Source organism: Numida meleagris, chromosome 7 (assembly GCF_002078875.1).
Source record: "Numida meleagris isolate 19003 breed g44 Domestic line chromosome 7, NumMel1.0, whole genome shotgun sequence".
Taxonomy (NCBI): Eukaryota; Metazoa; Chordata; class Aves; order Galliformes; family Numididae; genus Numida; species Numida meleagris.
In genome coordinates this window covers 4849583-4863449 of record NC_034415.1, presented here as the reverse complement: position 1 = coordinate 4863449, position 13867 = coordinate 4849583, and the positions used below count along the sequence as shown (strand labels likewise).

The 13867-nt window shown below is 40.2% G+C and overlaps 1 protein-coding gene across 6 annotated transcripts in view; it reads left to right on the top strand.

Moving 5' to 3' along the window:
* SUCO (SUN domain containing ossification factor) overlaps positions 1–13867 on the top strand; it is a 40403-nt gene that overhangs the window by 24465 nt on the left and 2071 nt on the right. For 5 of the 6 annotated variants that reach the window (XM_021405048.1, XM_021405047.1, XM_021405049.1 and 2 more), the window contains 10 exons: positions 843–934; positions 1637–1702; positions 4368–4442; positions 5039–5135; positions 6118–7287; positions 8209–8296; positions 10204–10308; positions 12032–12186; positions 12524–12615; positions 13745–13800. In XM_021405048.1, coding sequence (XP_021260723.1) covers positions 843–934; positions 1637–1702; positions 4368–4442; positions 5039–5135; positions 6118–7287; positions 8209–8296; positions 10204–10308; positions 12032–12186; positions 12524–12615; positions 13745–13800 — 1996 coding nt within the window. Of the gene's footprint in view, positions 1–842; positions 935–1636; positions 1703–4367; positions 4443–5038; positions 5136–6117; positions 7288–8208; positions 8297–10203; positions 10309–12031; positions 12187–12523; positions 12616–13744; positions 13856–13867 lie in introns of all 6 variants that reach the window. The other variant, XM_021405051.1, reaches the window with a different exon arrangement.

The following is a 13867-nucleotide window of genomic DNA, read 5'->3' as shown; positions in this document are numbered from 1 at the left end:
CTTCACATGTGTTTGAAGAAGCCTTGAATCTTTGAATTAGTTTCCTGTTGTGTAAGGAATGTTTGCAGGGAGCGGGGCAGGGAGGTTGGGGAACAGGAGCACAAACAGCCTCTGAGGAGGGCATGAACGTTTCAAGGCTGACCAAGCATAGCAAGGCACAAGTGGTACGGTAAAAAGGGCAGGTGTGGTGAGTGCTGCTGAGAATCTTCTTTGTTACATGACACCCCAGGTGTGTACTACTGACTGTAGTCAGTCATACCTGAAGCACCTAGATCAGAACAACTCTATCCGTAGCTCACAGGATAATGGCATCCGTGTTGTTCGTGAAAACTACTTTCAATTCTTCTGTTAAGGCTGTGCCTGGATTTGAACCTAAGAAACTAGCATCATAAGCAGAATATTTTTGAGTGATAGTGCTTTAAATTGGGTTTATTTAAATTGATTTCAGCAGAGCAGATCAAAAAGTATAGCACGCAAAATCAAGTAGTTAGGAGGATGTTCTTAAAGTTTGTTGAAGGTGAAGCTGAAGAAATGTTCTTGTCTCAAGCTCCCCACAAGCTCTTACATCTAGGTAGTAGTTCAAGGTAATTCCAAATCTCCTTGGAATTATTGGAATTAGAAACTTTCTTGTTTTGGTACAGCACTTGAAACATGCAACAAAATGGATAGAAGTTTGAGGAATGTATTTGTTCCTAAACGAAGGCAGCTATTGCTTATCTGATGTATTTGTTGCATATTATGTGACATTAATGTTGCTTATCTAATTGTCTGTCCGTTGTGCCAAGTAATTACATGGCTAATAGACTAACGCTTGTTTTTTTGAATTCTAAAACTGTTCATAGGGTATTTGGTACTAGCATGGTTGAGGAGTATGAAGAAATAGCTGATTCTCAGTATCAGTCTGAACGACAGGAACTCTTTGATGAAGACTATGGTAGGCAAATAACTTCTACTTTTATTTTAGCCATTCAAGCATGCCTTGTGCAAGTCTGACTTAAAGTAAATTTAACAGTCAAATCCTTTCAGTTTTGTTTGACAGCATTTAAGCATTTCTGGGCTTGCCCAAGCATCCTGTTAAGTTTTAAACTGTTGTAACTATTTTGGAGGATTACTTTAAAGCACTAGTAATAAGCCTCAATTTCTCTTGGCAGGCTAGACAACAATATCCATGTACTGTTACTAGCAAAAGATAACTAAGATAATGGAAGTAGCTCACACAAACAGCTTTATCTGTAGTGACCATAGCCCTTTTCCTAGGGTTGTTGGGACCATTGGTGCTGCAAACAATTGGGGAGGGTTTATGTTGGCTAGCAGGCTTTGTAAAAGATGTACAAAAACATCCTCCCTCCTCCTCCAGCCCTCGTGAGGAGGAAGATGGAAACCCTGTGTAAGCCCAGTGAGCTGTTGGCTGCATACTTCTGAATTCAGGGGAAGCTGAGGATTGAACTATGAATCTCTCTGTATTTCTCGTTGCATTGAGCTTGTTATTTCAGTATGGCATCTCTGACCTTTAACTCTATTTCTGTAGCTTTATTTTTACACTGTCAAACTAACAGTGTCGAATGATATGTTAAATCTTGATGTTTGTTTTCATTGTTCACGACATTTAATTTGATATGTGTTCTTTTTTACGTAGATTATCCATTGGATTACAATACAGGGGAAGAAAAATCTTCAAAAAATCTCCTTGGTTCTGCTACAAGTAAGTATGACTTACTAGATAAAGCTGTGCTGAAATAAAATGGGCTATTTCACAGTGGAATGACACTTCCACCTGCAATGGCTATGACTTTCTCTGTGATTTTTCTATTGAAACTATTTGTTGTGATTCCTATTTAATGGCATAGGAGTAAATTGTAGCAATTACAAGCTGGGTTATCGTTCTTAAAATTTTCTAAAAGTAGAACTTCCTGGTTTTCAGATTATTTTATTTTCAGAAACCTTATTTTCTGTGCATAAGGATACCGAGTGCTTAAAACAATCTGAATTTTACATGGGGCTGTAAACAACCAGTACTAACATGCAGTCACACCTTAATTATTCAAAGCTTAGAAATCCATGCATAATTAAGGTGCCTTATTTATGGGAGGCAATATAAAGATTTACTTCCACAGCTTGAACAGAGGAGATGGAGGGCACTTTCTGAGACGGGCTTATGCAAATCTTGTAGCTTCTGTGTCTTTCATGAGAGCTGAATAATTTTTGGGCGGAATTAATGGGTCTTGGCCATCTCTTGTCACTTTTCCCACTGGAACGCCTCCACGTGTGGGTATTGTTTGGCCAAGTATACTTGAACATTCAGTTTTAATGGTATTCTTAACTTCTGAATTATTTAGGATAATATCAGCTGCCACGCACCCTCTTCTATAGGGCTCTTTCCCTGTGCCACTCTTCCTTCTGGCACAGCTAATGAAGATTTGTTACTGTCGTGTAGGTTTACAGTCACATGAATGTTGTTCAGATTCAAGACAGCAAGTTTAAGGGCTCAGTTTTTTTTTTTTTTTTGCTCCCTAGTGTATCAGAGCTGCAGAGTTCTTCACTGCTGTTTCTGAGAATGTAGTTGTTGCTTAAAGAGGCCATGGCTATGAATATTGTGCAGCTGGGTGCAGTTCTGAATGGGGCAATAGTGGAAAAGGCAGCTTATTTCTGAATACTTTCCTCTCACAGGTGCGAGAAAGCAGGATGCTCTTCCATGACAATAGTTATCTTTCATCTGTGGCTGAAATCAAAATTTCAAGGCAGTTTTCAAGTTGTGGTCACATAGCCTATCCACAGCTGCTGTATTCCCAATCTTTTGTTCACAGTCTGAAAAAAAAGGAATGACTTTTGTAAGGTGTTTTTCTTTCTTTGTTTTTAAGTGTACTTAAGACTGTGATGAAAAGATTTGCAGTACCTCTTTGAGCACTATTAGTGCTTTATCAGTGCAGCTGAGCACTGAAACATTGCAGTGGCCATTACTTAATCCTGGCTGGTATATCTTGGTTTTGAGGCTTTTTATCTTCATAAGCGGTGTTACTTTCTTTTAAGAATCCTGAGTTTGTTTTTGGGATTTGTGTGATTGCTTGGACAAATGAGACAGACAACCTTTCTGCATTGTCTTAAAATAAGGACTGATGTGCAGTGAGGGAGAGGGATCACAGAGGAGGTGGGTATAGTGACCTTCTCAGATATTTCAACTAAGAAATATTTTAGTCTTTTGCTAGTCTGGCTTGTGAGGGTAATTGCTCTTCCAGCCATTCTCGTAAGACTGTCAGGCTTCTATACTGACCTTTAATTCTCCCCCCTCTTTCCTTCCCTCTCCATCAATGATGAGGAAAAAAAAAAAAAAACTTGATTACCTGCACTTTTCCAAGAACAAAAATCCAGAGGAATAGCATAATTCAAGAATGTGGTTTCTGACCCATTTGGGGCGAAAGGCAGCACTAAATTTCTGAGAAGAGCTTATAAAATCTCTAAAAGAAGAAAGTGGATCTTTCTTCTCTGTCTGTCCTGCTGTGGACATTGTGTTTAAAGGCAGAATTCTGTCTTGCACATGTAGCAAATGAGCCTTGACTCGCTTCTTGAGTGTTATCATGACAAACTATCAAATCTGTTCCTCAGTCTGAGTATTAAAACTCTTTTAAGTTTCTGGCTTGGGACCTCCTTCAGTCATTCACACGCTCAGTTTACCTAAATAATTGTCTGTCTGTTCTACTGTTTCCTAGTTGCAGTGGGAAAATGAACAGTCAGTGCTTCCCACCAATTCTTGCCTGTGTTAGAAGGCCTAGCTGCATGATGCAGGCTTGCTGTAGTTAATTTAGTTTGGAAATTGTTGCAGCTTTTTCTGTGAGGGAGTTTTGTATGAGGAGGCCAGGTATTTCCTTTCGACAGGAGTTGCCAAAGCCAATACATAAAAGCTACATCTAGAGTACAGAGTAAGGCAGTGTTGAGAGATTTGTACTGATGTGTGTGCATAGTCAGCTCATTGGAGGTACTGGGGGAGACTTTGGTTAGCTGCTGGAGCCGGTTCTAGTTGGGTGCCTACATAGAGTGGTACTGTGTATTAAAGTTATTTTTTTTCTCAGTGTTTGTGTATCCCATTTTCCATGTAAACTTTATTTTAGCTGCCTGGAAGCTGACTGAAAAAGAGATTTCTTTGCCAGTCAGTCTACTGATTAGGTAGTGGTTTTCAAATACAAGTTTCTAGCTTTTAAACAGAAGTCTCTTATCCGTCAAAAATGAAGGAACATTCAGTATAATAGAATGACTATTTATTTAATGTATTGTGGCTTGTTTCAGATGAGTGTTATGTAACAGCAGATTGCTCTGTGGTGTAATCTCTGAGCCCTCTGATTATGTCCTCATTGATCACTTGGTTTCCATTTCAGATGCTATCCTCAGTATGGTGAACATTGCTGCTAATATGCTTGGAGCTAAAACTGAAGAAACTTCTGAAACTGAAGGTATTTTTTTTTACTTACATTTTTTATATTAAAAGCATTCTAGAGAGTCTCATCTGATTGAGCTGTAGGTGTCTGTTCATTGCAGGAGTGTTGGACTAGATGACCTTTAAAAGTCCCGTCCAGCTCAAATGATCTTATGATTTCTCTGGGGGGTTTCTTTTGTTCACTTGCTAGAATTTTCTGTGAGGAGTTGGATGGTCTGCAATTAAATGACTGTTCTTCACCCTCTTTTATGGCACATGTGATCAGTGTTGTAGATTACTTACCCTCTCGACAGCAAAACATGGAGCAAAAGTTTCTTCTGTTGAGAAGGGAACAAAAAGACCATATACTTGTTCAGCCATATTCTGATTTCTCACTCTGTCACCCAGTTCTAGTTGCAGAGTCTAACTCCTTCCTGGAAATATTTTAAGGCTATCCATAAAATCTTTATGTATAAACTGTTGCTAGTACTTTGAGTTAACTGGAACTTCAATGACTTGCCGCTGTTACTGGAGTAGTGTTAACATCTAACACACACAACCCCACTCCAAAATCATGGAAGACAAACATGGTTCTTGAATCTTTGTCCTATTCTTTCCTCCATCCCACAACAGGGAACAAAAGTATATCCGAAAATGTCACGGCCACCACCCCTGCAACCTCAACAGCTGCACCAAGACTGCTTGAACCAACTCCTGTTCCCTCACCAGAGTAAGTTGTGTGTTTTTCAGTGTGCTCCTAGCACAGGTTAGCCCATACCGGTCAGGAATAGATAGTAGGTAGGTAGTCTGAGTTGGTAGTAGATTACTCAGATGTGGCGTGCTGCCTTAAACAAGTAAACTAAATAGTGGCGAAGCAGGGGAAACTACTAACCAGGAAAAATGTATTGCTTTAGTAACTACTTACAGCTCTTTTCCATTATATATTTTAACACTTGATTAAATATCAAAATGCTTCCATAAATGTTTTCAACTATTTGTGTTACTTCATTTGGAAGAAATAAGAGGAGCTGTTCTTTTGTGGCTATTAAAGATTCCGGGGTGGATGCTGGCTTAATATTATTAGGTTTTGCAGGTTGTCTCCTGCAAGGGATACTAATTAGGAATGGTAGCTGTATTACTGAAAGTTCAGTCAGATTGTACTGACAAAAATTCTGGTTTAGAACCATATATTGGTAGGCTCCCCTTGATGAAAACATGTATGCAAATATATGGAATTAGGTGAGGAGGGGGAGTGGTATCTATATCATCTGTGCTTTTTTTTCATTTGATTTGTTGTTTAGAGTTGATTTGGCTGCTTAGAGCTGAGACTTCTGCTGTGTATAGTGGTATTACGGTTTTTTAGCACTCAGACTGAAGAAAATTAGTTGGAACATTTTGATTCTTGCACTTAAAGATTGAAGTAGAAGAGCAAAATGCTTGCTGTGTGAAAACTTAGTGATATTTGAACTGGTAACTCTTCAGGGGTGAGGGAAGAGGGACCTATCTGATTGAGAAGGTTTGCTGCATCAGAAGGCAGGCCTGAAATAATTCGGTGGCAAATCAGGTTTGAAACATACTAAGGAAGAATAACTTGCATGATTTCTGACTGTATTCAAACTGACCTTTGGTCATGGGAATAAACTTTGCAGTCTTCGAGAGCAGGCATGTAAAACTGTTGAAGTAACATCCGATGTTTAACTCTCTCCGTGTAGACTTGTCATGACAGATATCCCGCAGATGGATAAAGAGCAATTACATGTGGACTTGACAAAAGAAAGTCCTATTGTTCAGCTAGTACAAGAGTATGAAGAAGATACAAGCCAGTCAACAGTAACCTTGCTGTCTAGTGATGATCAGGAAGAAGAAAAATCTGCATGGTTTGAACTTGAGACAGACGTGTATTGCTATGACTTGGCAACAGTTTGTTGCATTTCTACTTTTTCAGAGTATCTCTTTAAATGGTGTTCAGTTACAGTAGCCATCCATCGGCAACATAGTAAAACTGAAAGTAAACAAGAGCTGGATGACTCTGCTCATGCTCAGCCGCCACAAGCAGTTCTGCCTGAGTCTGTCCATGTGTCAGTAGATGAACCTCTGCCTGAGCAATTAGACAGCAAAGCTGAGAGGCTGCCTGGCTCTACTGTGGCAGTTGATTTTAGCAGTGTGGTACATGAGATCATCAGTAATGAGACTACAGATACTATTGAGCTGGAACCAAGCCATCCTCCAACTGTCTCTCAATCTCTGCTCTTAGAAGTTGCCTCTGAAGTTAAGCCTTTGCCAGCAACAGAGATGGTGCTGGAGCCTGCACAAGAAGACGCAGGCCAGGAAGCACCAAGGGTCACTCCTCAGGTGGATTCAGCTGAGATCAGTGCAGCAACAGAGAAGGCTGAGAGCTCTGTTGCAGAAGAAGCTGTTTCTGTAGTTTCTGAAACGAGTGTGATCACCGAAGGAAAGGAGACGAGCACCAGGGAGACTGCTGCTACTCCAGTGATTTCAAAGCCTATGGAGACTGTTCTGCAGCCTGAATATACAGTGGGCATCTTAGCTAATGATGGTGGGGAAGGAAAGGAAAGCACTCCAGAAGTGCAGAAACCTGTTTTGTCTCCAGTTGAGTCTTCTGTATCTGTTGAAACAAAAGAGGACGATCAGGCAACTGAAGAAGCTTTTATGTCAATTCCAGTCTCTGGAGGGCCACAGAGAACAGCTACAGATTTCTATGCTGAGTTGCAGAATTCAACAGATCTAGGCTATGCTAATGGAAATCTTGTTCATGGATCTAATCAAAAAGAGTCTGTCTTCATGCGCCTTAATAACCGCATAAAAGCCCTGGAAGTGAATATGTCTCTCAGCAGCCGTTATTTAGAAGAACTGAGCCAGAGGTAAGTCTGCGGAAGACTGGGGAAAGGTCTGCAGTCTGTAAACGTGATTTTAGCCAACTATTCGAAGGAATTATTTTATATTTGTATGCAAAGGAATATATGGAAGTTACTACAATAGGAAGCCTTATAGGAAACTGAGGTAACTACCTAATCTTGAAAAGCTATCTGAGACCTAGCCATCTATGTGTAGCTAGGGTGCACTTTCTATGTTTTCAGCTACAATCATATTTAATTTTTGTTGAAGAATATTGATGTGTTGCGGTTGGGTTATGGTGGCGTTTGTCCTTTTTTTAAAGGATGAAGTGTTGCCGGCTTCAAATACTAATCTTCTCTATAATTCCTTCAACAAAAGGGCACGTTCTCCTGTTGCTGTTGAGTGACGCAGACCTGCAGTGCCTGTTACTGGACTATTTAGTTGCTCACTTCCACTTAGGCTACTGTGTTATCTGTAATGACTTGTGCTGAAGAAGGGAGCATGGGGAAGGAACCCAGAACTTTCTGTGGGGGATGCACATATACTAGTGGTTTATCTGTGATTCTACTTAGCTGTAGGACAACCAGGAAATGTACCTGTTTAAGAGTTGGTTCCAGGGAAGGGTTCTCTGTCACATTTACTGTGTTGTCTCTCTTGGCAGTCAGTGTTTTGCAGAAAATTCTCCATAGTGCCAGTAAATTAGCACTCGCCTATTGAGATGCTATGAAACGATATTTGACTTGAAGCTTAGAATAAAGTCTCACAAACTAGGAATATGTTTCACTGTATTTGTCTGAAACTGGAAAAGGAATACCACTCCAATTTTAAATAAGCTGCTTTGGATAAAAACAATTTCTCCTTGCATAGAATAGTACTTTCTGAAGAGAAGCCTAATGCTGAGGGGTCGTATGAACTAACATGTCAGGTCTTTGCACTTTTTGTTTTAGGTACCGAAAGCAAATGGAAGAAATGCAGAAGGCTTTCAATAAAACAATAATAAAACTTCAGAACACCTCAAGAATAGCAGAAGAGCAGGTATGATTTGTTGAAGTAATTTCCTAGTTAGGAAATGCTGCTTCTGAGAATGTTACAAGAAGATGCAGAAATCCTTTTTCTATTGAAGATTTTTCTTAGCTGCGTATCTGCCTTGTAAAAGCAAGTCCATTCCACATTTCCCAAATTCTTCCCTGTAATAGAATTTTGCAAACGTGTTCACAGTCTCTTTTTAAAATAAAGCTATATCCAGTTTGTTTCCCAATTTTTTTATTTGGGGAAATGTTGTGGTTTAACGCAGCAGGTAGCTCAGTGCTACGCAGTCGTTCGCCCACTCCCCTGCCTCCCGGTGGGATGGGGGAGAGAATTGGGGAAAAAACAAGGTAGAATGCATGGGTTGAGATAAAACTACTTCCTAAGATAGAGGAAAGGAAAAGGATAATACTTACGACACACACATATATGATGCACAAGCAATTGCTCGGCACCCCCTGACTGATGTCCAGCTAGCATCCGAGCAGCGGGAGAGAGAGAGAGAACTCCCACCCCCTTCAAACTCCTTCTGCGTGATGTCATATGGTATGGAATATCCCTTTGGCCAGCTTAAGTCAGCTGTCCTAATTCTGTTCCCTCCCAGCTCCTTGGGCCCTTAGCTGAGAATGGCCTCTGGTCTGTACAACACTGTGTAGCTACAACTGTAAACGTTGGTGTGTTATCAACATTGTTGTTCTGTTATTCTCCTAGAACCAAAACGTAGCATCACAGCAGACACAAAAAAAACAGTTCCATTCCAGCTGAGACTAAGTCAAGGAAGAAAATCAGTTGCCAGCTCTAAATGGCTACAAATCTTTAAGTGTATTTGTCAATGAGTTATCCATGTTGCTTCTGACTGTAGTTTCTTGCAGTCAAACTATATATTTTTTTGTTTTCTTTTTGCAACTCTGATTTTTAGTACAGATAGACAGTTACCCTGATGTTGCTGAAGAGACCTAGCCCTAAAGGGAAGAGAGGTCCATTAATGATTAAGCCAGATTTGCAATTGAAAGGATAGTGCATGTAGCAGAAGTTTAGTTCATTCTTTAAAATGTGATTAAAGGATGTGGGAGCTGAAGGAGAGTTTTTTCCTGTTTTTTTTTTGCACTGCTATCCTAGCTTTCATGAGCAGCTTTCAAATACAGCATTAACTATGTGCTGAATAATCACAAAAGTGCTTCTGCATGTGTCACAGCAAGTTTAATCAGAAACTCTGAAAATCTCTGAAGTGCCATGCCAGGACTGTAGTTTCTTTATCATCTGTCAAAAGCAAAGAAAATCACAACTTTCCTGAGTTCACGTGCATGCTCTTTTTGGCTTGTTTTGAATATTATCAAATGCTGGTCAGTCTGAGGGCTCTCTCCTTGGTTAACCTCCCTGATGTTCTGCTCAGCTTTCCCACTTTCTCATAAGATGAAGGATCTTGTAAGGGCTTTCTTCAGGAGTGGATATCTTCAAAGCGCTTATTCCTGGTTGGCTTGGGCTCCTGTTGTTAAGTATCTGGCCACTTGATCACAGGGCAGAAGCAGTGTTTCAGCCTTCAGATTTCAGCTTTGTCTGGTCATCTGCACGTGTTCTGCAACATGATGGTACTTACTTTCCTGATAGTCATTGTACAGAGCTAACCACTTATCCTGCCTTTAATAAAGGTGGTAGTAGTAGTCAATGTAATGAAAAACACTTGGCATAATGTTACAGAACATTGTTTGTTGTGTAAAAATGTTGATGTTTTGAAGTCTTTCTATGATTAATGCTACATAAACAGTTCCAAATGTTAAGTGAAAGCTTTGTTGGAAATGTGCTAAAAAGATCACATGGCTCCATCATGCCTGGTTGTGTCAGATAGAATGCTAATGTTGTGCTATAGTACGGGATAGTGGAACTAAATAGCATGGGCATGACTCTCCTCAATACAGGATCAGCGGCAAACAGAAGCAATCCAGCTGTTACAAGCACAGCTCACCAACATGACGCAACTAGTTTCCAATCTGTCAACAACCGTGGCGGAATTAAAACGTGAGGTAATTATAAATCAGCAGTATGGTGCAAGATCTTGAGCAAAGGAAATGGATGCATAAACATATCTCAGTTTGAAGGGGCCTGGAGTCTTTTAGCAAAGCTTTTCAGTTGTTGCTTCCAGCCTGCTTCGGCCGCTGGCCTAGGGAGGAGAAGAAAGGCTGAGTATTTTGAGCTGTCTTGTGCACAGCAAAATTGGTAATAGTTTTTACTGCAGCCCTGCTAGTACTGTAATTGTAATCAGAGCTCGTTATAAAAGAAAGAACTTGCTTGGAATAACTGAATATCTCAACCTTTCTGTAGTGCTTTGCAGTTGATATTGTCCTGTAAAATGATTCTCAGTGAAATTAGAAGGCTAACCTCTGACTTCACAATGGCAGCAGTAGGATTTGTTACACACAGTGTTTGAAACATGATGAGAGTGGGGGGATGATACATCCTATTCTTCAAGAACTTCTCTGGCATCTAACATGTTGAATAACAAGTTGTATTGCACGGCTTTATCTGTTTCCCAGCTTTAGTAAAACAAGGTTCTTTACATTTCCAGCACTTATATTGACCACTTGAATATTAACAACCTTGCAATAGGAGATCTAGTGTGTGAGTGGGTACTGAGCACTGCTGCATCTGGACTGTGATAACCACCTCCTGGGTGGCAGACTAGCATGACTGAACCCCCCTTCTCCTTTCCTCTCTGGCTATCATGATCTTAGGAGATTAGGGGAATCTTGGCACCAATATTAGGAACATGTTCTTTCAAATATTTACATTCTTCAGCCTGGGATTTCAGACCATATTTTAAGTATGACTCTTTTTGTGTGTGCTGCCAAAGGTGTGTCCTGAGCTGTTTTCTAGCACTTAGTGAGGCACCCTCATTGACTCCCAGTTGGCTAACCTCCTGTTAATGAGTGCTGTGCTTTTAAATAGGATTTGACAATGGTGATCATCAGGGTATGATAGACAAATATCCTGGGATTTGAATACGCACTTTCCCTGAGCTCTAGTCACCTGAGTCTATTTGTCTGAGACATTTCATCAGTACAAGATGGGAAGTAGTGTTTCTTGTCTTTTCTGAAGTCTTTGTCTTCTCATCCCTTAGTGCACTTGAGGTACATTGTTATAGGAAACTGCTATTTATTTTGAAATGTAATTTGCAAAATACCCCTGAATTTCAGCTTCTGTGCAATTCTAGTGAACTTCATCTGTGTATGTTCAGAAATGAACATATTGGAAAGATCCTGCTAGGATGTGAAAATGAATAGTCTGGAAGATGAAACCCATTGAATCAAGTGAACATAATAGGATTCATTCAGTACTACAGTGTCAACTGATGAAAAGCATAATACTGAGATATTATGTATCAAGTGTAAATCAGAAGTTACGTTTCCACACTAGGTTGTGGAAAGTATATTGCTTTCAGATAGGCTTGTATGTTCATTATGGGGGGCAGCTGTTTCTTTAAGCAACAGTAGTACCATAGTGGAATCTTGTCCCACATTATCAGGTGGTGGTTTTCAGCCTTTAGTCCTTGAATGCCATGTAGTATTGCACTAAGTCAAACCTCTGGAAAAACTACTCCAACTTGAATGTTGGTATGAAGTGGAAAAATAGGGAAGGTGACTTGAAAACATTTCAGTTCTGTTCTTTTGAAGTTTTTGTGTTGAAAGCAAGGTAATAGTGCCATTGCATTACTGGTTAGTCTTTAACGGCTGTATCAAATTTTTCCAGGTTTCTGATCGACAAACCTACCTTGTGATTTCTCTGGTTCTCTGTGTCATTCTGGGCTTGGTGCTTTGTGTGCAGCGGTGCAGAAGCACATCTCAGTTCTGTGAAGGTTACCTCTCAAAAATTCCTAAAAGTAATCACTACCCTAGCCCCAAAAGGTAATGTATTTGAAACTTAATTTTTCGTGCAGCTTTTATTGATATTTCCTAAATCTGCTGGGATTGCCAAATCTGCTTCAATCCCACATTTACTTTCTGCGAACTCAAAATTGATTGTAAAGTGCAGTTACTGCTCTGTAGCAATTGTGGAGCTAGCAAACTTAACGTGCCTTGATAGCATGCTGTAAAGGGAGTGCTGTGTCTGTTTGCCTGGCCTGCTCGGGCACCTGCGTGAATGACTGATTCTGTTCTTCTGCCAAAAATGCTTCTTAATGGAAAAGTGTATAGTCCTGAGAGAGACATGTTTTAAAAAGCTTTGTGTTTTGCATTGCTTTAGATGTTTTTCCTCTTATGACGATATGAATTTGAAAAGAAGAACTTCTCTCCCACTGGTCAGATCACAGTCTTTCCAGCTATCCGGTAAAGAAGGTACGATCCACCTGCAACACAGCTGGTCTGTGGTATTACTCTGGGCACTATACAATGTGTGTTTTGTTGCAAGTGTGTATGAAAATGGCATCACATCTTAACGTCAAAGTACACTGAATTGTAGTAGTTTGCTGATACATTCTGTACAACAGGGTGATTCGTTAGTGTTACTGGGCACTCCCAGAACTGTGCTAAATAATGCTAAAATCTAGTATTAGCATTTGTAGAGTATAACTGAGATTAGTAACAATCAATGCAGGCCTACAAAGCTAGCAAGCTCCTAGAAAGTGGTATTTTTTTAATGCCAGAAACCAAGTCTGAATGCCCTACTTCTTGGAAGTCCTAAGTAGTCGGTGTTGAAACTTAGCGGGTATTTATGGATCCAAATTTATCAGCTGTATTAAGAAAATTTAGATAATTTATCCTGGTTTGACTAGGAGGAGCTATCTTGTCGCTTCAGTATTTGTGTTAGATTCAGAACAAGTGAATTCTGCTTTCTTAGGCCATCATCGTCACTCAAAAACAGAAGCGGTGCAACTTTATAATGACAGTAACTACTGGGTATGCAGCAAACCAGCTCCACAGTTCTTGTACAGTGAATAAAATTGCCTGGAAACTCATTACTTGAATTGGAAACCTGTTGCAGTAGAGATGAGCAAGGGCTTAAGTTATTTTTTTTCAGTTGTGTTTTTCCAGTCATCTTTGCTGCTTAGGCTCGGAGGAAAAATCACATCAGTCTGAATATCTGTTTTGCTGATAGATGCTTTTGCTTCTAGGTGCATATTAAGCACTGCTACGTTATTAAGAGGTCATATGTTAGAAGCTCATTCCTGCCAACCACTCGTTCCTTTTCCCAAAGGGCATTCTGTGTTCTGCTCTTATGGCCTAATCTGTCAGAACATCAGATGTTTTCAAGTATCTGTCACTGACAGCTGCCATGTCAGCGAAGGGGACTTCCTCGGTGTTGACTTCACTTCCACGTACATGTGGTGTGTGTCCATAAGTCTATAATGGCAGCAAAACTGTCTGATAAATGGAATATTTTATCTTCCCGCTTAGTTAGAATGGTGTTGTTCTGGAGCTGACATTATTGGTTAGAACTGCTGAGTTTTTGTGCCCTTTCTTACAGTGGATCCTGAGGACCTGTACATTGTAGAACCCCTGAAGTTCTCCCCAGAGAAGAAGGTACAGTAGGTGCAGGGAGGCAGGCTGAGCGTGAGCACCGTCCTGCCGGCAGGTGGTGTGTGTCTCG